The sequence below is a fragment of the Thalia democratica genome, chromosome 2, assembly GCF_965202585.1.
Source record: "Thalia democratica chromosome 2, ktThaDemo2.hap1.1, whole genome shotgun sequence".
In the NCBI taxonomy this organism is placed as follows: Eukaryota; Metazoa; Chordata; class Thaliacea; order Salpida; family Salpidae; genus Thalia; species Thalia democratica.
Genome location: NC_139166.1, coordinates 50,312,155 through 50,339,988, shown reverse-complemented (window position 1 = coordinate 50,339,988; position 27,834 = coordinate 50,312,155). Strand labels below are relative to the sequence as shown.

At 33.5% G+C, this 27,834-nt stretch overlaps 1 protein-coding gene across 1 annotated transcript; it reads left to right on the top strand.

The window, feature by feature from the left end:
* Positions 1-564: 564 nt before the first annotated feature.
* Positions 565-27,167, top strand: LOC145849859 (adhesion G protein-coupled receptor L2-like). The gene is made up of 22 exons (XM_082954943.1): positions 565-679; positions 3,094-3,182; positions 3,623-3,735; positions 6,240-6,352; positions 6,802-6,953; positions 7,528-7,641; positions 7,796-7,990; positions 9,804-10,071; positions 10,346-10,492; positions 11,369-11,485; positions 11,593-11,735; positions 15,632-15,782; positions 16,117-16,278; positions 16,407-16,582; positions 17,679-17,743; positions 18,648-18,872; positions 19,214-19,470; positions 20,901-21,123; positions 22,358-22,526; positions 23,661-23,825; positions 24,283-24,403; positions 25,673-27,167. Exons 1-22 carry the CDS (start codon positions 619-621, stop codon positions 26,770-26,772), a joined length of 4,326 nt encoding a protein of 1,441 aa, XP_082811069.1. The 5' UTR covers positions 565-618; the 3' UTR covers positions 26,773-27,167.
* Positions 27,168-27,834: the final 667 nt, after the last annotated feature.

Genomic DNA, 27,834 nt, shown 5'->3' with positions numbered 1-27,834 from the left:
TTATTGATTAAAATATAACATTGAATTCCTTAACATTCAAGTATTTTATTAAGTAAGATTTCAACACACCATTTAAACACACTAGTTAAAAGTTATAGCTACACAAGTTAGAAAAGCAGTTTTCAAAACCAATTTTTGTTATTAGATCCGTGTAGAAAGCGTTTTCTAAAAGGTATTTTGACAAGTGCTTTTAATTCGAGTCTCGCAGTCACGTCGACTTTAATTTTCCCACACCGAAAAAAAAAGCTTGAAGTGACGCGCTTGTGTGTAGCGAATGCCTTGACAAATCAAAAGATTTGGATTTAATAATCCTGTAATTGGGCGTGTTTTTTGTAACATCACTTTGAAACTTTGCTAGCTTTTTACCAACACGGAGCGCTCGAAAAATTTCTTGCCTAAAAGAAAAATTGTTCATGACACAGAAATGTTAAACTAGCTTGTGTTTCAAAGTAAAATTTTAAGCGTTTCAGTACAACATTTTTAAGGTAGCTTATCACAACACTTGCCTTTAAAACAAATATTCTAACCTTGAAAATTATTTGCATTTTTTTACTTTCAGATGAACTAGTTTTTAATTACACTAATAAAAAGAGTAAATGCAAACAGACAAGAGCACAGATGAATTTTCTACACCTTGAAGTTATTTCTTTAATTTTGGCTGCTACTTTTTCCAGTAGAGGTTTGTAAAGTTTAAATGTCCAATTATTTATAGAAAAAAGTCATCAAATTAAATTTTCTTAAAGCTTTATATTTTAAAAACTGAAAACATTTTGATTTTCTTTATTTCTTATGTTTTGATATTTCATTAGACTTTAAATACTAAAATTTTACTAGTAACGTATTCTTAAACTTTTATGTTTTGTTTTCTATTTTATGATAAAAATATTTTTACAATTCACGTAATATTTCAAAACAATGAACTTGATGAATTATTAAAACTAATGAGAAGTAAAAACTAAATCTTATTTGAGAATCTTTTTTTGTTAATTTAAAAACTGAATTTGTAGACTTTATGCTTTATAACTTAAACTTTCACAAAAGTAATATACATTAAGATATAAAAAATCTCATCTCGGTAAACACTGTTAATGCGCCAAAACTGTTTACTTCAGTTGTCTCTGAAAAACAACATTCAAACTCTGCAAAAAACTTATCTGGGCGCTGATCGAGCCCGTATCTGCGTTTTATCGACGTTGAAAAATTTGGCGATTTTCTGTAAGCGACCGTTTTGTTTTGGTAATTGTGACGTATGTGACGGGTCTCATTTGCATGGCGCCACCGGCTGCAGACCCTCAATGCTGAAGTTAGCACAGCGCTTCACAGTTGACTGGCCGCGCGGTTTTATCGATTAAGCAGCATCGTGTAAGCCCTATAAAACCTTTTAGTTGCTTTTTTAGCGTTTCATAAGCTGAGTAATTTTTACCTTTTAATGTTTCGAAAAATCATTGTCAATAACATTATCTTTTAATAAACCTATTGTAATAAAAATAAAAAATTCGCTTAGTCTGTTTTGGTTACAATTTTTTTAAAGTAAGTAAAACTTTTGTTTCTAAATGTATTGAAAAATTAATGAGCGTTTTCGCTAGTTTTAAACTTGATTCATCTTTAAGTTAACAGCACATTCAACCGGCATAACAAAAGCCGCGTAACCATACAGTTTAAAGAAAGCAAACAAAAAACTCAAACTATTTCCACTCGTTCCTTTCAATAAATAATTCGAGCATATGCCCCCTTTTGTCAGTAAGGGCGAAAACTTGTAGTTGCCAGTTGGAGTTGAGAGCAATCAACTTGCCGGGATAATTTTACCATCTAAGGTGAAACAGGAAGAATGGCCATTATCTAAAACAAACATTCGATAAACATCAAGTTTTCATAAGAGCCACTGTAGAGCACAAACACCGGTGCAAGCGCAACAGTTACCTCTGTTGCTTGGCTTCGACCATCGAAAGTTCGCTCGCGTGTGCTCTGCTATATTTGAACTAACATTGAAAGCACTGCGTTCATGTGCCAAAACAAACTATGAAAAACGATTAATCTTATTCTGTTGGCCTATACTTCAACAATCAACAACATATTTATGAGCTGCGAAAATAGCTTTGCAATTTTAAAACTGCAGTTAGAATTTTTTTTTTTCCTTTTTTCTGGATTTTTAAGAATACCGACCCTGAAAGTTTTTTAAAAAATTTATTAGGTTTTATAGACTGGTTATTTAATTTATTTTCCGGGTTACTTGAAGTCATAAAGCTAGTTGCTTTAAATGATATTTTGTTAGAGAAGAAATTTCTCACAGTTTTTTTTATTCATAATGATGAGCCAGCACAAAAAAAAAAGCAAGTAGTTAACCAATGTAATAATTTGAAAATTAAATTTTAATAAGTTATAAGTTTACTTCAAACTCAAATTATTTTTTTAAACTGTAATGAAAAAAATTGCATTTTATTATCTTTTTACTAGAGTCTTGCACTACTTGTTTTTAAACCTCATTTTGTCTTACCATACTTTCTATTGTAAAGACTTTTCCCTATAGTATTAAACAAACAAAAAAATTATGAAACCAAAGCTTTAGAATTAGTAAAACAGTCATTTCCTTACTTACACCCTGAAGAAAACAGATAAAAGTATAAACATTTTCTCCAGCTTAAAAGAAACAAGCAGTTATGAACGACTTTCAATCAAGTTCAGATGCATAAAGATCGCATCTTTACACGCATAATAGCGCAAAGCATAAACAAATTCATATGTCTTACTTGATCACAACAGTCTAACCCGAAAACAAAGTGAACAATAAATCAAACACTGTGACGTCATATTAGATGTGTGAATGAAAATGCATGTAAACAGCAGCGTCAGTGTTCTCGTTCGTCCCCTCCGTTATCCTTTAATCTAAAACTGCTGCCTATCATTTTTATGCCAGCGTAACGCAAACAAAAAAGTTGAAACGGTGAGAAAATTTTACGAGTGCCGGTTTTGAAACATAAAAAACCTCGAGCAAACAGCAGGCTCATTTGTTTACTCAAATGTTACAAAAAAATTTTTAATGCTAGCTTTTTTTTTAATAAAAATACAAGTTTTATCTTTATACTATATTAACAGGTATTGACTGCACAAGGACAAAGACGAAGACGATATGCGAAGGAGAGAAAGAGGCAAAAGTCGCCTGCCCTTACTCGAGGAAACTAAAGGTAATTTATAACCTTCAAGATCGAATTTACAACACTTGTGCTTGCTGTTCTGCTGTTTCTAAATTTAAAAAAAAGCGTAAATTAATTTCTTTTATATTATTTACGAAGATAAAAGCAAGCGGGTAAAAGCTATTTTTGCCAGACAGGCTATAAAAAATAGCGCAGCCATAAATTTCAAACCGTTCAGTCTCATGTACTGTAAGCATTTGTGTTATTAAATTAAGAAACGAAGTAGTTAAATTCAGCTGGTTAATAAAAAAATATTTATCTTGCTATTTGGTACTGAAAGACAATGTAGTAACTTTTAATTTAATGATTTTAAAATGCTTTGAATATAAGTAACTAAGTTATTTTAGTCTCAAAAGTGGATTCTAAAAATTAACAAGATCATAGAAACCTATGAATCTCTCGCATTAAAACTTTACATTATTCCTTTACAGATAGTGTCCTTGTTCTATGGAAGGAATAACAAGGCGGTTTGTGCTGCTGACTCTACTGAAAAGCAGCAGAACACTGAATGCAGTCTTCAGGACGTCGGTCGCTACTTTAACGAGTTAGTAAAAATAATATTTCTGACAGTAACTTTTTAAAAGGTAAAAGAGAACTTTTTATTAATTAATAACTTTTAAGGTAATTAAACTTGTAAAAATTTTATTTTAATAAATTTTGCCGTCTACCGTATTTTATGCAAAACTTTGCTTTATATGAAATAGCCGAATACTTCTATTTTTTGATAAACATGTCATTTGCAGTGTTTACAAATTTACTTTTCGATAAAATATATTCTCATACCTCCTCAGATGCTATCTTTTCGCAACGACTTCTTTTCTAAACAAGTTTATGCTCAACTGAGTTTAAGATGCCTATCAATGCTGGCAAAGTGTACTAATTGAGTTACTCAAACCGCGGCATCGCAACGAAAATAAGTATATTAGTCTTTTTTCGGAAACGTTCTGCTTAAGAGTCAAGTTTCTAGTTTGAAAGAAGAACGCTTGTGTTATTTTAGCTATGTTTAGTAAATTAAAAAGCTCATCAGCAGGGCAATTAGTTTACATGAACGTTTTGAACTTTCAAACTTTCGCTCATTGTTCTCATCTTGGCGTGATCGCTCATTATACTGATTGTTCCAATTAAAATCTATAACCAAATATTTTCAAAAATAAAATATCAATGGTCCTCCTGTTACAGTTGTTATTTTACTTGCTATAGACGCATTTAAAAGTACTTCAAGCAATAATAGTGAGTCTAAAATAAAACCTTTTTTTTTTGCTTTTTTAAAGTTTAATTTTTTGAACAAAGTAAAAAGTAAAAATAATAAACTGAATGTTTTGTTCGAACTTAGTTACGTTTTAAAAAGTAAAAAACCAAGCATTACAAAACATTGTTTCTTTTTCTCCCAAGTAACAAAAATCACATACAATGTATACGAACAATGGCTCAAGTGGTGTAGAATGTGACAATGGAAAAGCTTAAAGTGTGGTAATAGAAAAAGTAATAAATTGATAAAAACAACAAAAAAAATACTTTGGAAAGATTGGCGGTTGAATACATAAGTCTTTACATTTTCAAATATAACTTTTAAATACCAAAAACTTATTATCTAACTAACCTTTCTTTAACGCTTGCAAAAAAAAAAGGTTTGAGAATTTTAAGAAATTAAATTCAAACTGTTGTGGCATTTTTAACAGGCTAATCGTTGATGAGCCTTAGCGAATCGAGTAAAAATAATCTTAAAAAATCAGCAAAGCAATGAAAAATTTGACCTTTACCAAAAAAACTTTAAAAAGAGCAACATTAAAATTAGCCTTAGCAAATAATGAGTAATCTAAACTCTGATTACTAAATCCTGTTTGTGCCTGTTTCTTGTTCGAAACAAGATTGCAACAACCATCAAAGTGCAAACGCGAACATCAAAGAAGCTTAAGTAAGTTTACGTGCATCGAAGCACTTCGAGTACTATTTTCAACAGCAAGTTAGTTATTAATTAACGCATGTATCAATGTAGCCACCAAATAACTATAAAAAATTGTTAGCCAAAGCTTATCTGAAGCCATATTTGACCTTTGAGTTTCTTTATCATTTAAGAAACAGGATTTCAGTCTGACGTTGGGAATAAAAAAACTTTTGCGGCAATACGCTTTTCACAGTGAATAGCGTGACGCGAATGACAACCCAGGTTAAGATTCAATCTCACGGTCGTCAAAAATTTCCATATTCGAGCTAATAATTCGAGCCAGAAAGGCTGACAGCCATTATGTGTATTGCGGGCGCATATCGACAAATCCTTCACTTACCAATCACGGTAAACCCGCGTAAACTTTCTTGTGCATCATAATTAATGCCGTTGTAACGGTTCGTTTGTAATGGACATCAACAAATTTGAAGTGAACAAAACGGGTGATATGAAACTTACTTTGATAGTTTTTTTTTGGCGCACTGGCAAACTGTGACCTTTTTCTCATCTTTGAAATCGCCGTTGCTGCCAACAAAAACCAAAAGATGATATCATGGCCTCGGGTAGGCTCTGTTGGAAAGGTAATAAAGATCAATAGGCAGGTAAAGTGCAATCAATTGCGAACTCTTTTTGCAAAAAACACGGGACCGTGACGTCCTCGTCTGTCTCAATCGAGTTCGGTTTCGTGTTCGTCAGGTCAACTTGAAACTGCGGCCCAATCATGTGCACTGGAGCGTGAAAATAGCTGCGGGGATCGAGCGGCCTTTAAACTTTAAATAATCTCAAAAAGAGGCGCTTCGCGTTCAACTTTTTTGCTTTGTTGCCAGCAGTTGCAACGTGTTAAAAACGAGCTGTTTTTCGCATGTTTTCAAGTCGGCGCTGGCAATAATTAAAAGGCCAACAGCCTCACGTCTCATTAGTTCGTTTTGGAGAGTTTTGTTTGTATTTGCCGGTGCTCGATCAAGCGTTAAGCGAAACCAAACAAGCTTGCTGAAAACCCTAAATATAAAGCAACACTTCAATACAACCACAAAAACTAAGCTTTTAAACTTTTTTTTTAGTTTTGTAGTATTAAAAATCTAACAGTTTTTAATTATTTACAGCGCGAAGAACCAAACGAGCTACACCTTCAGGGCGGACCGGGACTTTTTCGACGTGGACCCCTGCCCGGAAACCTACAAGTACCTGAGGATCGCGTACGAGTGCGTTTCGCACGGTGAGTCGAGTTGACATGTGATCGGTTATTTTTAGCTGCTGTCACCGCGCACAAGCGTGTTGACTCGAAAACTAAATGTCAAACTAGTTTTTTGCTCTCTACGCGAGTTAACTCGTCGAGTTTGTTTTTATTCGTGTCGAGTTTGCTCAGAGAAAGTTTTATTAGTCATTATTTTATTGTTCCAGCTGAACGCGAAATGAAAAGATAAAACTTGAAATGTAAGGAGTTAAAAAACGTTTTTTAATCTATCTCGATCGATTTTAGTTATAATAAAATTAAATGTTATATTTAGCAGTGCTTAATTCTGAATAAATCCATTTCATAAAAGTAATTTAAAGAAATTTATTATAAGTCAAATTAAGTTAACAGTTTTGCTTGCAAACTTACATACAATTTTTTGAGTTAACATCAATACAATCGATTGATCAAAAAATATTGTACACTCACAGTTTTCGAGTGTCCCGGTACGCTGTCTGGCATCAGAAACATGGTGACTCTGGACAGCAGCTCGTTTGGGTCCGTCAACGGGTGGTGGAGTAAGGACCCGCAAAAAAAGAAGACGCACATCTACCACCACCACGATTCGCAGCCTTTCATCAAGGTTAGTTGTCATTGAGAAAAAAAAAACTTAAAAGAGAATATTAGACAGCGGCGTCGCTTTGTCATGCGAGAATTGAAATAAAAGCGGACAGCTGTTTTGTTTCGTGTCAAAGCTTCAAACGGAATGTTGTGAATAATTCATTGAACATCACTCACTTACACAGTAGTTGTGCTGTGTGTAGGAAGCGAGCGAGCATTTGAACTGCGCGCAAAATCCCTTTTTGTTTTTCAGCACTCGCGCGCTCACTGAGATAAGTGCGAGGGTGTGAAATATTAATCCGCCGTTTTAAATTGGTCGCACACACACATGCGACGCGTTTGAAAGACAAAAAGAGAGCGAGCATTCGCAATTTGAAAATCTGACGGGTATTTTTAGATTTCATCGCGGCAACCTTTCACAAACACAGCTCGCGACCCGAACAAGCGCTCGAAAAGCACGTAAACAAACAAAACACCTTCGACATGCAACAGTCAACACTAACAAGAATTTCGCCATCGACGTGTGTATTTGAAGTGCGCGCAGCTGCGAGCCGCCTTGCCAATTATTTGTCATTCAACCGCTGATTGTTTTACAGAACTGCGTCACGGAGCAAGCGTTTCTGAACGGTGATTGCGAGAACAACGATCTGCAGATCCCCCTCAAGTCTTCCGAGATGACGGTGTACGACGGGTACCTTTTCTACTACATGGTGAGTTTTGTTAAAATAATTATAGAAAAAAACAGGTTAATGTTTAATATTAATATACGAATTTTTTTATTAAAATATTATTTTTATAGTTTTTGTAGTGTTTTTATTAAAAAAGTATAAACAGCACAAATCATCAACATTTTTTTTTCTAAAGTCTGCCCGCAAAGCCGTGGCAAAGTATAAGCTGCTCTTCAAGCAGCCGTTCGGCTACAACGACAAGTTCGAGCCGCGCAAACAAGAAGTCCACGACGCGCAATTGTCCAGCGACGAAGATGGACTGTGGATGACGTACCGTTTGCGAGATGGGGAAATCACCATTGTCAAGCTCAACCAAGACCTGACGGTCGAGGTTAGATTAAGTTTTCAGTTTGTTGTGAACGCGTTTGCACCTTTCTGATGCGATAAACAATCGCATGCATGAGTTTATTGGAAATGATTTGTTTTTTGCCGCTTTCAAACAAGTAATCATAATAATCGATAGTTTAAAAGAGAAACGTTGCACTGTTTGTTTTTTACTTTTTCACTTGGTTTGACTTTTTTAAATTTTCTTTTAAATACTTGTTCAAGCGTATCAAAGTAAAATAAAGTTTTAGAAAATCAAGACTTAAAAAAATGTATAGCTTAGTTTTTAAAAACACTCAAACATCTATTAATCACCTTTTCTGTTTTAGATCTTATCTTGGTTCAATTTAAAATTTTAATAACATATTAAAAATTGTTTTTACGTATACGTGAATTTGTCAATACAATCTATCACAATGAGTTTATTTTGAACTAATTGTTTTATAATAAAAGCTAAAACAGCAAAAATAAACAGAGAATATATAAAAAACTGCATCTAACGAATTATTCTTAACTATAAACTTGATCCAAAAAATTGTGCTGAACCAAAGCCAGTGAAAATAAAAACAATATATTTACTCGAATCGATTTAATTAGAATAATGCGACTTTATCCCCTGCTAAAATAAATTAAACGGTATTAGTTATGCATATTTAATACGAAAAGCGTCCATTATTCGATTTTTAAACAATAATTTTCTTTAATATTATTTATAATTCAGAGACCTCAGAAGATTAAATTTTACCAAATGTCAACGATTAAAAGTGCTTAGCAGTTACTTTACTTCGTTGCTTAACTTAATTCTAAAAACTTGACTTTCATAAGGCCGTCTACATTTTAAATAAATTATTAAAGTTTGATTGTTATCGGATGCAGCTATATATTGGCTTTTAGGTGCAAATGCTGTTCTTTGTATTTTTATTTACTCATAAGTCTTTAAGAAGGTTAGCAATAAACGACCTTTTAAAAATTTGTTTTACTGATATCAAGATAAAGTCGGAAGCGCTATACAATTAGGGCTTTAAGTGGATGGTATGAAAATATCAGCTCTAGAAATTAAAAATCCGATTAAAGAAAACTTGGTGTTTATTTAAAAGGTCTATGATTAAAACTTAAACAGAAACATTTAAAAAGTACAAAAAAGAGTTATAAAAAGCTTTTAGATGTTTTTATAAAGCGAGTCAATCGGTTGAGTAACTTAAAATATAACACGAAATAGAATTATGACTTTAGATGTGGCACGTATAACTGTTTTATAAGAAACTTGCATTAAAATAATTTCATAATATTAATGCTTTTTTAACTAATCTATCATGAATTATATTAAGCAAACTATAAACGCACGCTTTATAAGTTAAATACTATTAAAATAAATCTACTTTATTGAAAAAATATTAAGAAACATTTAGCAGACTAGTAACAACTTTTTCGGGTAAACTTTTTCAAATTGTGTAAACAACAACTTTAAAAAATAAAATAAAATAGTAAAACAAATCAATAAATTATGCTTCATAGTATACTAGCTTAAACATTAATAGATCAAAACTATGTTTTGCTGTACAAACACCGATTATTTATCAATCAAGCAATTTACCCGAACATTAATTTATCAAAGGTGTTATAAATTCAAAAAACGGTGTGAAAATAATTAATCAAAATAACTGATAACATAAATATTTACACAACCTTTACTTGTGTACATTGAATAAACAAAAGAAAATCCTTTAGTGTTTAAAACTTGAGCTTGTTATAGTTTTAAAAGCATATTTTAATAAAATCCATTCATAAAAGCATTGCGATAACACTTGTATGAACCACAGCAACGGTGGAAAACGAAAATAACTGCAGCATCTTCCAGTAGAATCGTCATTTGCGGCGTCATGTATGTGTTGACTCCTTCGTTAACAATCACTTACGACACTCACACAGATGTGATGTCACAGTTCGCGTCATTAAAAGATCCGCAAAACCTCTTTTCGAACGCCACAAACGTCCACTACGACGCCATGGACAGGTTGCTGTATGGCTGGTCCCAAGGACAACCAGTTTACTTTCAACTATTGTTCTCGCAAGATGACCCTAAAACAGGTTTTTTGGTAGAAATTTTTTAATAATAAACTTTTATAACAAGAAATTACTTTATATACAAGTTCAAAAATTCCTTAAAAGGCTTCGTTTGTTAACAAGTGTTAAAAAGTTTCAGTATTGTAAAAAAAATACAAGTAAGAGTAGTTATAGAAATATCTATAATATTTTATTTAAGTTGCATATAAAAGTATTGTTATTAAACATTAAAAAAAAACAAGCATTGCTTTTTATGCTTAGACAATAAACATTTTAAGTACTTTTATGAAACTTTTAGAAAAACCAGTACCAAGTACAACTAAGCCGACAACTCGGTTTCCAAAAGCCCAGCAATCGACTTGTCCCGAGCAATTTAGAAAAGGTTTACTTTTTCCAGAAACAGAAAACAATAACAGTGCGAAAGTCAGTTGTGGATCTAAAACAGGTAGGACCGTTAAAAAATACAGAACCAAACTATTTTCTTTAAATGTAAAAGCGATACATAAATAGTGCTTTGATCACTTAAAAACTTAGACAAGTTTTTGAAAAAAAAGAAAGTTAATTTAGTCTGTTTCTTATCTCTTTGATTGAACTCAAGTTTCAAGAAAACACGCCCATTTATCACTACAAAAAGTAGAAAAACATTTAGACTTGAAATATTCAATCAATAAAGTTTAGTTCATTGTTAAAAACAAAAGTTTAAGCTTAAATTTTACTCATTTTTACTAAATCGACCCGCCGTTTTATAACTAACTCCCCTCATAGTATAAATTGCTGTTCAAAACATCAGAACGTTATTTTTTCGGCAATAAAGTACGATATAACATAAATCATAAGCTTTTACATATGTTTGACTCCTTTATTTCGACATAACAGCCGTGAGGTGCGTTTAATACCACTTTGCTTTCACACGACTTTTTATTGCCTTTATTGCCTGTGAGAGCGGTATTGAATAATAAATAAGGCTCCGCGTTGGTCATTTGCCGTAAAATTCGTTGCTTTTATGATGCAACATAAGTATGGCATTGAGAACAGTGAAATCAGGGCAGCAGAAACATGTAAAATATGTCAGCTAATTTGGGTGATAGATTGTCTCAATTAATCAAGTTCGAACAATGAGACATTTCGTTTTTTACTATTTACTGCACAAACATTTTTTCAAAAATGAACCGATTTGTGCTGTTGTTAATAAAACTTGAAACTTTTCTAAAAGCTTAATTTGTCATATCTTGTCATATCTACTCAATTTTATTCAAAAGTTTTTATGTTCTTTAAATTAAAACACTTCTACTTGTTTTATTACATTTTTTATAAACTTCAGCCTACTGGGAGTGCAAAGACGACGTCAAGACAGGTGAAGGAAGGTGGCAGAGTGAGGGACCGGATGTTTCGCAGTGCTATTCGTCACTCGCCTACGTCATAGAAAGAATGAACGAAGGTTGGTAACACAAGACAGTTTGTATGCGTCTTTTTTGACATGTCACATTATTTCTTTTTTTTCAGACATTTTTGAAATTTTTACAGTTGTTTTTGTTTTCATAACAGGAGATGCAACTGCAGTTGAGTTCTTTCCGGCAGCTTTAGAGGAAAAAATTAAAGAAAACGATAAGTCAAGTACCATGCAGTCAGCAACAGCTGTTTTCAACTTTATTAAAAGTAGTAAAAGCGTCTCTATGAAGCTTGCCAAAGTTAGTCTTTCGAGTTTATACCTACTTTTGCACAACTCTAGGTGATTTTTTTGTAGTAAATGTTTTAAATAGTTCACATACTTGAAAACATAAACATAAACTTAACTGTTTCTGTACTGATAAAGATTTTAAAACTATTGCTCTAAAAAGAGATAAAGGTTTAATTGAAACTGAGTAGCTCGTAAAACATAAAAAAAGATATATTAATAGTTATTGCATTAATAGTTTAAACTATAGTTAGTTTTTAGTATGAATTATGTTTTAGCGATATATTATTATAAAGAAGCTCTATTTTTAAGCAACTAAATTAAGTTGAATTAAAACGATATGCGTTTTTACCAAGGTGTTCTGATTTTGATCTACAGTTAAGGTTTTAAACTTTGGATCAGAGCAGAAACACCTTGGTATAACGCCATAATCAACACCTTTGCAAGTTTGATATATTTTACCAGCTATAAACAAAAAATAGTTTTAGTATATTTTCATTACTAAATTTTATGATAAATAAACATGTTTTTTGTTTTAACCAAAACAGAAAATTTAAGCGAAAAACCTTTTTTCACAACAAATACTATGTTTTTGTATATGAAAAAATCGTATAACTTTATGTCATGAACTATAAATACCAAAAATTTCTAATAAGTTTGATTCCTTACCTATCGTTTTAACACAATTTATTCACAGCCAATAAAACACACACTTTGATCGTTTCAAACATATTTTTCTTTGTTTTCAAAGGACACCTGCACTATAATAGTTTCTTTCCAGACTCAATAAAAAGAAAGCTTTGTAACATGTAAGCGTATGTGAACGAAAACGATGAAAGCAGCAGATTAAAAAAATAAGGCAAAGCAAAGAAACTAGGTGCGCGGTGAGCACGTTTTCATATAAAAGTGTTCAAAAATTAATAACCAGGCGGTTATCTTTCGCATCAGCAAACTCAAAGGTTTCATTATGACGGGCAAAGTAAACAAAGTTAAATTGAAATTCAAAATCAACAAGAACACAAGAGCAGATCTCCCTAAAAGATAGTCGGCAGCCACGGTTGTTTGTGTGAGACGTTCATAAAGGTATGTCTTTGACGAGAATGAAAAAAAAACTTTTGTTGAAAACTGTTTGTTTTCTTAAGGTTTTAAGCCGTATAACGATATATTTATGTTTATGCGAAAACAATATTTGATTTGTGTGAGCTTTACTTCGCTGACTAACGCTGCCGAGGCTGTATAAAGTACGTGCTGTCAGCCCGCTTGGCTCGGATTTAAATGCCTCGAAAGACTTCTTGCTTTTGCTTTTTCTTCCCTGACCATTGAGAGAGCAGCTAAGCCGTGTTTTCATTGATAACATTAGGGGCGTCCAATTTCAATCCCGGGCAGCTGGGGCGTTAAACGCGTGAGCGCGCAAGCAAGGTGGTAAATAGGTGCGTATGACGTCATAATCAGGGTGCGAGCGAGCAGATGTGCGATCGCTTTTCGGTCGGTGCCGCTCTTTATGCTGAATTAATGAGATGAGTTTTTTCTAAAGCAATTTGCGCTCATCGGTGACAGAATTTGAAAGAGTTTGAATCGAGATCATGCACGAAGCAATTTCAACCGCTGATTTATGTATGTTTACAGTTGTCAAATTTTCCGCTTGCAACTTGTTTGTTTGTAAATGTTTTTTTAGCACTAGAAATGTTGCTTTCGCTTTTATATCGTAACCTTTGCTGGCGATTTAACGGTTTGGCTCGATGACATTGGTTTTCAAGTCACTCACAATCGTTTCCTTTGTCTTGCAGACGGCTTTCTTTCACTACATATGGTTTAGTACAGATTGAAAAGGTCAAAGGCTTAACATTTTTAAGTGTTAATTGTTATAGATAAAATCGTTTCAGTCAAAGTAAACAGTGAAACTAAGCTCATACCAAGTGTTAACCAGTGTTTGATAAATATTTTTTTACTTATAGCAATCAAACGTTTTCAAAACAATACATTAATTGTTTTAAAAAAAGTATGTATATGTTTAAATTTTTAGGTTGTTAATACCCGCAACTAAGCATGTTTTAGTGTCAATAATCATTTTAAGTGATTTAAAAATACTTTAATTGTGGACATTTTTCTCAATATATAAGTAAACAAAACTTTCTATTGTTAAAAATAGACTTTAATGATAAAAGTCTAACATTAATGGATTAAGAGATTAAGTTTAAACAGTAAACAAACCTCCTACAAGCGCTTTTTAGTGGGTTGTGCAGGTCAAGATAATACCAACAAACTTAGCCTAAACCTTCAGCAACTAATCTCGCGTTTGGCGCACCGCAAAAGGCAATATTTGCAAACCTGAAATATCAGTACAGTCTGCTTGGGTTCAATTACATGAGCGTTGTACGTGTGAGCGTTTCGAGCGACCGCTGAGCTTTCTTTCGCGTAAACAGAAGCAAATAAAGGTAATTACGCCGCTGTAATTTGTAAGCGAACGCAATGAGGCCGCAGACGAGCTTCTTGTGTGGGCAAGAGCACAATAACGCTGCAGATACACACAATGTGCAGACTGCAGAAAGCAACAACTCTCAAATTCAAGTTGCGATAAAAAAGGAAAGTGGAGGCAAGCAGCAATTATCACGAAATATCAAAGTTCGCTCCGGCAGGGGTTAATGAAGTCAACGAGGGTCGTGAGGCTTTCGTTTCTACGGCGCGCTCGTTGCCATGCCACCTAATAACCCTCGCAACGGCGCCACGACTCTCGCCCGCTATTTATCATCTCAAGCGGACTTGCGGCTGCTTGCTTCTTCATGTCGCGCTTGTGTACACAAATTGAGATTGAGTATGAACGAGTTTGAGGGTGGCTGACACACAATGAAGTTGTGTCAGTTTCATCGTTGTTGTTGTTGTTTTTTTTTTGGCTAAAAACATTTTGAACTGTTGCTTCGATTCACATAAAGCACAAAGCTTTATGCAATTAAATTTGTTAGAATCAAAATTTAGAAAAAGTTCAAAATTTGATTTGTACACAAGAAACACATGAAGTTACTATTATTTGGCTAAATTTTCTGTATGTCGTGATAAACTAGTTTTAGACCGTTTTTTTAGGCGTGGCCAAGCGACTGATTCTATCTCCGAGTTTTCTAACTTAAACTTCAGGCCAAAGACACGCTAGTTAACAAATATTTGCTTTGGAAAAATAAAAAGAAAAAGTTTTGAAGTTTATAATTAAAGCTAGTGGCTCGTGCTTGATAGGCTTATCGCGAAAAACTTCAAAATGCTCTCAGCATATGCCGACGGCTTGTTATCGCCTCTGAATTGAAATGTTGCGAACATTGTTTTTTTACGAAGCTACCATTCTGCTTTGATTCACAGCGGGAGGCTTCTTTCTTGTTAGCAGCCGGCAGCTTTCAATGAATCGACTTCAAAAAGCGACTTAGCGGGATTTACGACTAAAATAGTCCGGATAATCAAAGACTCATGTCGGTTGATGGAAATAAAGTTTCAAGCAACTGTAAGAAAAGTTTTCATCGCCTTGCTTGCTTGCGAAAAAGACATTATTTTCTTTCTCAGCTGTAATCGCATTAAGCAGGAGGTTCAAATGTGACTTGGCATTCTGCGTCAAGGATTTACTGATCAACAAAAACAACGCTGTTTGTGTTTATTAAACAAAAGTATGCTTCCGTTTAATAAGTTACAAATTCTAAATATATTTCTTATAGTCATATTGTTATAGTTTTATAGCTTGTACTATTGAAAAAAAAATTTGGTAGAAACTACTGTACAAATAAAGTTAAGCTCATTCATAATTTAGAATTTTTATAAAGTGTATCATGACTAATCGCTTAAAGTATAAGCTTGTATTAGAAATGCTTTGAACTTTTATAGTTGTTTTCTTCTGTTTTCTTTCATCAAAAGTATCAAACTGTTTGTTTGCAGACGCTTATTGAGGCACTCAACGCTCTAACAAGCAAATCAAGCTTGCAAACTATCTCAATGACCTCATTGCAAAATCGATGCAAGTTTTTCAATGAAATAACTGACTCAATCAAATTAATTCTGCACAGTGCTGTGTTGATAGATCGACTTGGTTTGTTTACTTTAAGCTCTGTTTTTTTTTTTGTCTTTTAAATTTTTTGTTTAAATATTATGTATTTTTATTATCAGTGTTGAAAGTTAAATAATTTTTTTGTGAATGTTTTTATAAATCTGAATTTAGTTAAGAGTTTTTGATAAGCATTATCTAACTTTTTTGATTTAACTTTAGTAACTTATGGTTTAGAATTTAGTTGTTTACAAGTAAAACATAAAAACTTAAGCTTTTTAAAGTTTGTGCAAACGAATGATACCCGCCTTATGATAAAAAAACGTTTTCAATTAATATGTATACTAAACTTTGATCAAAAACTTTAATTGTACTGCAGGCGGGTTTGAAATAGTCGAAAACAACCTTATAACACGGGTGCAGTCCTACGATTACTCGAAACCGTACTACTATCAACTTTATAGCAACCACAGTTTCCAAGACAACGAAGTTTCATTCACATTTCCATCTCAAAATAAAGCAATAATCGCCCGTTTTAAAAGTTTGTTTGAAATCGTAAATTTCAAGCTCCGATTACTAATTTTACACGTGTCATTCATAAAAAAATGTTTTCATACCTATTTTTACCTTTTTATTATTAACACTACTTATTTAATATGCTACTTTCAGATTATCCACGACTAAGCACAATAGTAATGAAGCATTTTGGGGACTTTTTCCTCACCGCAAATGACGAAAAGAGCAAGTGGCGGGTCGACTCTGACGTCGTCGATATTTCTCTGGCCGCCGGTCCAGGGACAGTCAGCCTGAAACAGCCGATCATAGTGGTGTTACGTCACAAAAAGGTGTGTTTTAATGAGCATCTGCCGTCGCGAGAGCGGTCGTATGTTTGGTGATCACTTTACATTATGCCGCGAAACACGCTTAAAAGCTGTTGATATGAATGTTTTTGAGTTTTACAACCTTTTTTGTTGACAAACCTAGAATAATTGTACGCTGTCGATGTTCTACATGTTAATCAAAATTCTGATCATTTGTACTTCGACTTATACGTGCTCAATTAATTCCAATTAAGTCATCCATTGAATTAAGAAAAAAAGGTTAAGTCTCATTTGCTAGTAAACAGTAATATTCTTTGAAGTGTAAATCTAAATTAAGGTTGTTTAAGTGTGTAGCGATTAAAACGTTTCGATACATGCGTCCTGAGAGTGTAAACATTACTAACCCTAATCTATCAGACATTAAATTACGCGTTGTTTAACTTTTATAAATATATATATTACACAGCTTAAAAAAGATGCACTGCTTTGTGTCAACGGTAAAGGTTATAATCATTATAAAAACAATTTACTTATTACCTTTCCGACTACATATCCTCGGGGCTTTGTTGCAAAGACGACTGCCGTTCAATGCATGGCGAGGGATGTGCAGACAAACGCAGATTAGTTTATAAGCCAACTTATTAAATTGTAAAGGCTGCGATAGTATCTTTGCGCCGTCTCAGTGAGGCTCTATAGTAGAGAAAGCTCAACATTCAAACGATCGCGCTTAAAATGTTTGTGTTTTATTTTGGTTTGGGGGCGGCATATCACCGACAAGGTCAGCTTAAGAAGACCACCCAAGTTTTTAGTTTGCAGGATAGGTGTTTGCGCATCCCAAACAAATTACAAAGAGGAAAAAAAGTTCAGATAAGTCAAGTTCATGCTTATTATATGAGCACTGTTTTGTAAGCACGACCGGCCAAAATTACATTCACACACACAACCTCTTTATTAAATTCTGCTCAAAATTTTATCACGACATATTACGGTGGCTTAAGCAACTTTTTAAAAGTTCGTGTTGCGTTTTAATTTTATCATTTTAACTTGTTACTATACTGTAGAAAATAAAAACAACAGCGGAAGTAGTTAACTAATTAACTGAAATAAAAAAATTAAACAGGTCACAGAGGGCTGGAAGGGAAACAGCGAAAAACGACGATGCGTCTACTGGAAACATAATAGCAAGTAAGTCGTTAGCATATTTGCAACAAAAGAAGCGCTTCCTTTCATCTTTGCTTTATTTTGTTTACGAGCTCGGCTGCTGCCATCAAATCACCTCAAAATCAGCGCATTTCGCTCCATTACTTTGCTTCGCGTTCAAACAGCAGCAGTATGAGTTTGACAAAATTGAACTCAGCTACTGCGTGTTTTTTTTTTCGCATGCTCTGATCAGCCGAAATTGCGGTCGCATCAGTTTTAGCGCGACATTTCGGTGGGCTTAAAAGCGTCACGAAACATCAAGTTGGTTTAAAAATTTGACGCAGGTCCCATCGGATTCGGCTTTTTTGCGCGCGCTGACTCACATGTGAGACGACTCACTCTCGAAAAGCGATAAAAGCGAAAGCTCTGAGCCGGCCAATGTTTGTTACTGGTGATTATAAGAACTTTCAGAGTCCATGCTCTCGCAAAGTTTAAACCTGGCTTAGCCAGTGCCATCATCAATCACATTTTGAGACGACTTGATTTTGTTTGTGGTACGTTAGTTTCAGACAGTAATCAAATTAAACTTTTGATACAAAAAGATTAATTAGTTTTTTTACGAATACAAATTTGAGTATTTCATGTTTTTATGTTTTAAATAAAGTTTAAATTGGTTAACTTATAGTACAACAAGCAACTTAAGTAACATTCTAAATGCATACATTTTGTATAGAAAAACAATCAAAGTTTTTAATAACAAAGCGTATTCTATAAAACAATTTAAGGAGATTATTAAAAAAACAACACTTTTTTAAACATAATTTTGAAACATTTTAAAGCTTACTTTGAAAACTACCATAAAAAAACAGTGTTTCTGCGTCTTTACAAAAGTTTCTTAAAGGCTTATAATGTGTCTAAAATGTCTTTCTAAATTAACAAATCCAAACAGCACGCAGCAACCTATGTGGAGCACGGAAGGGTGCGATCTGGTTCAGGTAAACGCAACTCACAGCACCTGCAAATGCAACCACCTGTCCTCCTTCGCCATTCAGGTCGACACCAGCTCTCCTCCTGATGACCAGATCGACGTGACCTACCTGATCGCCATGTCGATCGGGATATCCGTGTCCTGCGTGTGCCTCATCATCTGCTTTACAACCTTCGTCATTTTCAAGTAATGTTTTTTAGTTTGACATTTATTTACAAATTTAACTCAGCCTTGCTGTTTGTATTCTTTTTTTGAAGTTTACTATTGCTATAAGCACATAGAAAAAAATTGTTTTTAGTTCTTCGATGTAGATTAATTTTAACAGCTGTATTTAGATTTTATAAAAAACTAAAGGAACAAAATAAGTACGTATTGAAAAAAAAATGTATTTTTTATAAAATCTACCAAAAACTACAAATTTTCTTATTTTCTAAAAATATTAAGTGTCCACATTTTCAAAAAAAAACTTTTCTGTATCCAGTAAAATTAAAACCAAAAACTAACACCAAAATATTTTTTTTTCCCAGGGACCTGGAAGTCAACTTCACGGTGAAGCACTTCAGCCTGATGCTGTTCGTCGTCGAGACCTCGTACATGGTGGCCATCCACCGCCCCTCCGACCCCACCCTCTGCCACGCCACCGCCTTCCTCCTCCACCTCTCCCTCCTCGCCACTTTCGTGTGGCTGGCGCTCGAGAGCTTCCAGATCTTCGCGCTTCTCGGTGAGTTCGTGGATTCGACGGCGTCCGTCCCGAGGTGGAAGTGGTTCTACCTGATTGGCTACGGTCAGTTGAAGTTTTCGATGTTTTTTTGTTTTTAACTTTGTAGCTATCATGAATGAACTTTTGCATTTTTTTGATTATTTTCTATTATATGTATGTCAATAGTATTTTGTATATGGGTATTAACTTTTCACAAAGAAAAGAACAGTTTTTTCTTGTCAAAGTGAGTATTTAAGTCGAAACCTGTTTTATGTGTTTACAAGGTTTTCTTTTATGAATAGTATAAAAGCTATGAGAATTAGAAGATTTTAAAAATTAAATTTATAAAAAAATAGTAAATAGCATCAAGGCAAAGCATTTTGGAAAGCATTTAGTTAAAGAAATTCGTTCATCAAAAAATTATTAAAAAAAATATTGATTAGTGATGAACATATTCAAAAATATAAAAATGTCAGTGAATTAAGTTGACAGAGGCAAGCTTTGTGGCTAAAATACGTTTTCAACATTTATTGCCGACAGAAAAAAAATCAGCTGATTAAACTATTGCAAGGTCGCCGTTTTAAAGCGCTAATACTTAATGAAAACATTATCAAGCGAGATAACACGCGAGCATGTGTAAAATAACAAACATAAATTTTAACTTAGGATTTGAATGGACAAAAATCGATTAGCTAAGCAGAGAGTTAGGCGGACTAGGGGAGAGCTAGTTGCATGCGAAGTTCACTGCTGTGATTTCCATCGTAGCATATGTTTCTTGAAACAAATAAACTTTCCAAGGAATACCCTTTTGACTTTTTTTTATTGATCCAGCAGTAGTTTTGTTAATTTAAGAACTTTTAAAGAGACCGATTTTTAATTAAGTTTTATAGCTAGTTTTATCTACCAAATTAGCACAACAATGTATAATTCATCAAATGTTGCCGCTAGGCCATACTTCATTAGCTAATTAAAAGCTTGTTATCTTAATAAGTTCATTAACTTGGCAACTACAAACATGAAGCTATATTTTGAGCAATGTTCGTTTTATGTAAAATACGGTTTCACAGTTTAAAAGTTCAATTGCTGTTTAACATGAAAATCTATCAAACAATCAATCAGAGTTAATTTTTTAATGATGAATAGCTTATTTTTAATATTTATAATAAATAATTTTTTTCTTATAAATGTACATTTAGTTATAATAAAATAGTTTGTGCATCTAAAAGTTTTTTTATGCATAATTTAAAGTTTCAAGAAAACTATATCTTTATAAAGTCAAGTTTTTAAAAAATTAAAATTCAGTTTACTCTTTATATAAAAGATTTTTTATAGAATTAATATTATTATCGTATTGTTAGTAAAAGTCTCACAAATAAAAAATGCATTTACAAAGATTAATCAAACTATGTGTAAAACAGTTGGAAATGACGAATAAAAATTAAGCCAGAACTTTTTTGTGTCTGTTTAGACTTATTTAAACAATAAAAAAATTACATTGACCAATAAAAACTCAGGAATGCCTACGATGGTGGTGCTGACGACGGCGCTGATAAACATCGAAGGTTACAAGAGTCCGTCCTGGTGTTGGCTCAACGTAGACTCCTACTCCATGCTGGGCTTCGTCTTTCCGCTAGTCGTCGCTGTGGTGACGACGGGGGCGATGCTAGTGGCAACCACGGTGAAGCTGCACAGAAAATCCAGCGTGCTGACCGATGCTACCCGATTGAAAAGTGTCAGGTATTTTTTTTTTGATAAGTTTACTATTAAATTTTATAATATATTGTATTTGAAATTAAAAACATATACTACATAAATAAAAATAATTAACTTAAAGTTTAGAGAAATGTTTAGTTGTTTCACTAATTGTGTTTGTTTTTGTAAAACTCACTTTTACTTAAAAGTTTTAAACATTTCAAACAATTTAAAAAAGGGTGTTTATTTAAATACGAGACTTTTTTAACTTTTGAGTACGGTTGCTTAAACGTGTTTTGAAGTTCGATTATATTATTGATTCTTAATGAAAAATCTCAGCAAAATATGCTACTAGCAAAACAAAGTGTAATTAAGTACTTTAGTTTCTGTTTTAAATATAGTAATTTAAAAACATTTTTTTTACGAAAATACATAAACTAAATATTAAAAAAGAAATTATTTAAACTTGTTAAAAAAAATTAAACATTTTAATGTAAATATGTCAACTATAGCTATGCTAATAGTATGTGGTTTATTTAAATCACAATAAATGTTTGTAAACAAACCTCAACAAGTAATAATATATTTGAAAATAGTTTTGTTTTTTTCTAAACTGATTTTTTCAAAGAAAAATTTTAAGATGAAACAGAATTCTTTACATTACAGTTAAAAGTTAATTGTTATGTAAGGGAATTTTTGTAATAAACTTTTCATTAAAAGTATGTTGTTTTTATGTAGCTGTCACAATTTGGCATGCTTAAAAATTGAAAAATTTAATTTGTTCGATTCATATAGAAAACCTATTTCAACACAAAGCCTCTTTGAAATTTGTAAAAGTTCATTCATTTCATTGTTTCACCGTTTTTCTTTATGCTTTTTTATTAATTTAATTTCAAAAAATTCTAAAAATTGCTGAACATCAACGTATTTGGATAAGCTTTTGTAGAAATAAAAAACCAACGGTGTTTATTTGTTTATAGACGTCAAAATGATGAAATCAGCTTATAAATTTAAACTGCTGAGTCCTTGCTTAGTGCGCCGTAACCGGATAATCACGAGGCGCGCGGGTTATTTACAATATTGTTATAGCTGCAGGTTGTAAAACAAACAGAGACCGTTTAAGTGCTTCCGCATTTTAATTGAGTTGTTACAACAAATATTTCTGGCTTGAAGTTGCGTCTGGTAAACGTTGAAATAATTGATGTCATGCTACAAATGTTATTACTTTTCTATCTTACTTTTTGATAACTTGATTTTTACAGCAAGCTTTTTACTGCAGGTACGGAGTCAGAAGCACCGGTTCGCTGCTGTTTATCCTCGGTCTCACTTGGATGTTCGGGCTGGTCTGGAACACGGAAAAGTCCCTCATCATCGCCTATCTATTCCTGATATTGAACGTTTTTCTCGGCTTCTTTGTCTTTTTCCTCTACTGCATACTGCAAGGAAAGGTGAGTCGTTCGTTGTTAATTTTCTGTTTTTTTTTCATTCTTTACAAAGGTTTTAAAAAGTAATTTACGATACAAGCTAGTCTCTAAAAGAATGTCCTATATTTAAATAGTATCTTAAGCACATATTGTTTTCTATCATTAATTACTAAAAGCTATATGTACTGTGCAGTGTATACCCTATAGACTATAGAGTTTATGTTAACTTGTATAATTTAGCATTGTATAATTTCCATATGGAAACAAAGCATACAAACAGCACAAAAGAAAATTCTCAAAGCCGAACACATTACTGTGTATACTAATTAATCACTATATAGCAAAAAATACGAAGTAAAAGCCTTTCAGTGCCTACCGAAATGAAATATTGGAATATTTTGTGACGCCGACACGAAAAATGTGCGATTTTAAGCCGATTCGAATGGAAAAGTAGCTCGCGCGAAGCAAACAAACAAACAGAACACAAAAAAAAAAAAAAGGAGCACTGCGTTACGGCAGAAAGAGCTTTTTTCTTGACAAAAATCGATTGATGAAGAGTCAGGAGCTGCTGCCTGGATATCAAGTCGTCGTAATTGGTTGTGATGTTGATGGTTAATCATGCCACTTTCGAGCAGCGACTAAAAGAAACGAGCCAAATGTGTTTGAGCACGGCGACCGAGAGCCGTGAGAAAACAAAAAGATAAACGAGGGGAGTCAAATTAATCAAAAGCTGAAAGTGTTCGATTCGAGTTCTTTTTGCCTTGACATGAAACGTTTTGACTGTTTAAAGGGTCTTGTCTTGCAATGACATGACGCTAAAACAAATACTTTAATAAATTCAATTTATTCTAGTGTCTTTCGAGTAAAATTCACTTATTTAATTTAAAATAGTGTTGTACGTTTCTCATTATTATATTATATTCTTATAAACTCAAATAAAAACATAAATGTAAGCAAAGATTTTTTTCAATATTTTTATGTAGGTATAAAAACAGTAAAAAGTTTTACAATAATAGAAATGTTAGTTTTTTCAAGCCTATATGATTCCTTGAGCTTTTTTTATATTTTCCGAGTTTTTAATATTATAATAATGTAGGAACTCGTTGAAAATGTTTTTGTTAACTATTATAGTATTCCTATGTTTTCTTATTTTTAAAGGTACGACGCGAGTACTCAAAGTTGTTCAGAAAGTGGTGCTGCCAGGGAAAGAGCTCAATGGGCGAAATGACTTATGTGAGCAGCAGCATGTCCTTCTCGAAACACTACAATGCACGAAACAACCGCTACAACCAATCAGGGACTTCCCCTAACTACAACCACAACGTAAGCACTTGTTTCCTGCTGAAAACTTATAATTTTTAGTTTTCTTGTTTTTTTTTATAAACTCATGCTTTAAAGTTTAAGTTATATTTTTTGGTGAAATAGATAAAGTTGGAAAAAAAAATATTGTCGATCAAATATACATTACATAAGCTTTTTGTTAGAAATTAGAACTAAACAATAAAAAATGTATATAAATTTTAATATTTATTTTGTATACATGTTATTGTAACTTTGATATATAAATAGCTTTATACCTTTAGTCTTTTATTTAATAGCTTGCAGTTATATTTTCTTTGAAGTTATCCTTGCATTAATATTTGATAACAATAATTGTAAAGCAACTAGGTAGCTAGTAAAAAGAAAATTATGCTGTCAGAATTCATACGAATAAAAGTTTATTTTTTTGTTCTTTTGAATATAATTTATTTTTCTATTTCTAAACCCATTTTCTTAACAGCAAAACCACAGTCAGCTTCAACGAATGTGGACTGAAACAGTCGGAAGCTGTGACAAGCAGCAAAACCAACCAACAGAAACTTCCACCATGATATACAACTCTGACACCGCGCCTAACAGAGGTACGTTTGTACTTACATACTTTCAAAAAATAGCATTAAAATTCGCAATAATGATTTTTTTTTTTACTTTTTGAACTCCGAATAAAACTAAAACCTGCGTGAGCTTGGTCTGTAATTAAATATTTTGGCGTGAACAGCTTCAACAAAATTATCTTGCGGTGAAATGGCGCTAATGAGGTGCCAGACCCTCAGAAACAGTTTTTATGACACAACTTCGTCGATTGTTTACTTTTACCCGGTGCTGGGAAGCAACACCACGACCTCAAGTTCGTCCTACGACCTTTGCTCGAGCAACGGTACTTTTCACGACGTTTTGTTTAATTTGGGTGTTCAGTCGTGTCTACACAAAGTTGTTCAATGTTGTACAATTTGATGTACGTACACATTTGCGCAAATGTAGATAACAAATGAGAAATAGGTGCTTAAAAATTTTACAAAATGAATAAAAAAACATATAGAGTCAATTTTTCATATCCAATTTTTTTTAAACTTTTTTTTAGATGATTCATTTTTATTGTGTTACTTGATTACGCTTAGTTATCTTATATAGTTATTTTTATCAAGTTATTATTTAAAATCTTTTTTTTAAGTTTTTAGATGTGTTATACAACAAAAGCAACTTCACATCCGTTTAAAATTGATTCTTTAGCGTTTTGCTCAGCAACAAAACGTCAAATAGAAAGGCGTGAAAAGTTACAAACCTTTAAAAAGATGCAATCGATTATTAAGCCATCTGCGAAAACCACTTTTCCGGAACTTTCAAATTTCTAGTGAAAGTTAAACAAATCAATTAGCACAGTTAGTAATCCTTAGCATTAAGGCTTGATGAATTAGATACATTTGTAATAAAATTTTTAATAAAGCTTAAAAATGATTCGTATGTTTTAAGTTTATATCTGATTTTAAAATATGTTAAAACTAGGAAGCTTAACACATAAATAAATAAAAAATATCGGATTAACATTCGTCAGATAAAAGTCATTATTCCAAGTTCTATGCAAGTAATTCATTGTGTTAGAGCCTGTAATCCATATTTACACAACACTAATTTTCCTGGTTCTACGCGCAATAACTGAAAAGATAGAGAAAAAGACTTGTAATAAAGCATGAGATTCATAGGAAAACTGTTGATGTTGTAAACCTCATTTTTTAATTTCTGTAGTATTTTTAATGTTTAAGCACAGTGTGTTCAACTGCTGAAAATGTATTTTTATAACAAAATGCTTGTGTTTTAAACATGAACACTTTTTAAATATTTTTTAAAAACAGAGCTTCAAGTGGCCAACAACTACGTGCCGCCCAGAAGATGTCAGCAGAGCAGCCACCACGACTTGTACCTGGAACCGCAACCAATCACGAGACCGGACCCACGCCGCCGGGACGTCGCTTACGGCTACTGTCACCACGGCAACGGCCGGAGCGACCCGGAAGAGGGGCAGTACGACATGTTGCGAAGGAACGAAAGGGCCGAGGACGACTTCCGGGCGCAGCAGAACATCGGCGTCCTAACCGGAAACCAGTACACGATGAGCAACCACCAGGGGGCCTCAACTTCGGGTTCCTCGATACCGGACAGCAGTCTTCTGTCGTACCCGCCGCCGCGAGCCAACACGGTCTCCAAAATATCCGCTCAGTGGACGACCGACGACAACTCGGTGGGGTCGTCCATCGCTCGCGACAAGCGGCCCACGTACAACCAGATCTCGAGCCAGAAGAACAAGCGCCGCAGCTCCGTAAACAGCACCACCGAAGAGAGCGACATCACCAACGACGCGAGTTCGTCCTCGTTTGACGGTCGCCAGCGGTACTTGAAAGCTCACAAGGCGCAGTCGAGGGATCAGCCGCGCAAAGCGGACCGCTGGACCCCTATGACGTCATCTTCAAAAGACGCGGGAAGGGACGTCGACGAAAATGACCTGGAAGTCGAGCGGTGCCTGTTCTCGCAGGACACTTCTTCCAGCAACAACGAGGCACAGTCGCACCCGGCCGTGTCCTCGGAACGCGACTCCGCCTTCTACCAGAGCCTGCCGGAGCTGAACAATCAGAACAGCGTTCCTAAAAAAAAGAGCCAGCATAACGCCGCCCTATTAAACTGCTACTCTTCGTCGCCGTCAAGCGGTTGCGGCTCCGAAATGAAAAGCTGCGACGAAAATCCTTCCAACTTTCCGAGGCGCCTGCCCGCGACCCAACGCGTTTACGAGGAAGTCCAGCTACCCGCCAACCGTTCGGCGGTCGGCGATTACGAAGGCGACGACCGGCTGCGGCCCACTTACGTGCTGACCAAGAGCAGCACGCGCCAAAGCGGCAAGGAAAGTTTGACGACCGTGGTTGGCGGGATCAGCAACTCGCACCTGCAAACTTGCTTGTGATTGGTTGAAAACTTTTTGAAGTAGTTGCACACCTTCGCTGCCTTCTCGCACGGAAGCTTTAGAGTAGAGCAAAAGTAGGCTCGAAAATAAAATTTAGGCAAATAAGGGTGTCAATCCAAAACAAATCATACTTTGAAGTTTAGTAGCACAATTTTTTGTTTTGTTTTTTTATGAATTTACTCATGCCACAGAAATTATTAAAAATTTAATGCAATTGTATTATTAGTATTAAAATAATATTTTCATTTATGATGCTTCTGTATTAGCGTGGACGCTATGTTTTAATTTTGATTTTATTCGTTTGTCTCATCACTGTTTTTGACGAAATTTGTTTCAAAGCTAAAATGAGTTAGCTCTATTTATTAACGTTTTTTGTTATCATATGCTGCAAAATAAACTACTTAGAAACTCCAAATTAAATTAATTGTTAATATTTTTTTTATTATAAAAACTACTTAATGAAACTATGATAATTTATTTATATAACTTATTATATTAATGTTATATCGCTTTAAAATTAAGTTTAATTTTGCTACAGAAAAATAAGAGGTTAAAGTTTTTTTTAGAGTTACCTACATTTAAATAACATTATTTTAAAAATAATAAGAGTAAATTTCAATTTTGGAACACAAAAATACACAATTTAATTTCAAAAAAAAAAACTTTTAAAATAAATTTTTAGATATTAAGTTTATAAAAAATTCGAATAGTAAAAACTTATTAAAAAAAACTACTTTCTAAACATTATTAATTGAATATTTCGATTAAAAATAGTTACATTTTTTCAAATTTGTGAACAGTATTCCATTAACGAGGTCTGATATATTAAATTAACAATGAAACACGTCAGCTAAACAAAAGTTTGCGAGTTTTACTTGTTTCTTCATCGATCACAGATAATTTTTCCTTGGGTTTTGCAGTTTTATAATCTTTATTGAAATTATAGTTTAGTAGGAGTAGCTTATATGTATGGATCATGACTCCAAAAAAACTAATCTAAAACTTTTTTTTTTACTTTCTAACACTATACAATAACTAGATACATAGTGATAATAATTTTTT

What these genes read in the sequence shown, in the direction of transcription:
- LOC145849859 (XM_082954943.1), top strand. Translation starts at nt 619, where the DNA reads ATGAATTTTCTACACCTTGAAGTTATTTCTTTAATTTTGGCTGCTACT. An exon ending in TGCTACTTTTTCCAGTAGAG is followed by an intron (nt 680 to 3,093) that starts GTTTGTAAAGTT and finishes CTATATTAACAG; the next exon opens with GTATTGACTGCACAAGGACA. An exon ending in AATAATCGCCCGTTTTAAAA is followed by an intron (nt 16,279 to 16,406) that starts GTTTGTTTGAAA and finishes TGCTACTTTCAG; the next exon opens with ATTATCCACGACTAAGCACA.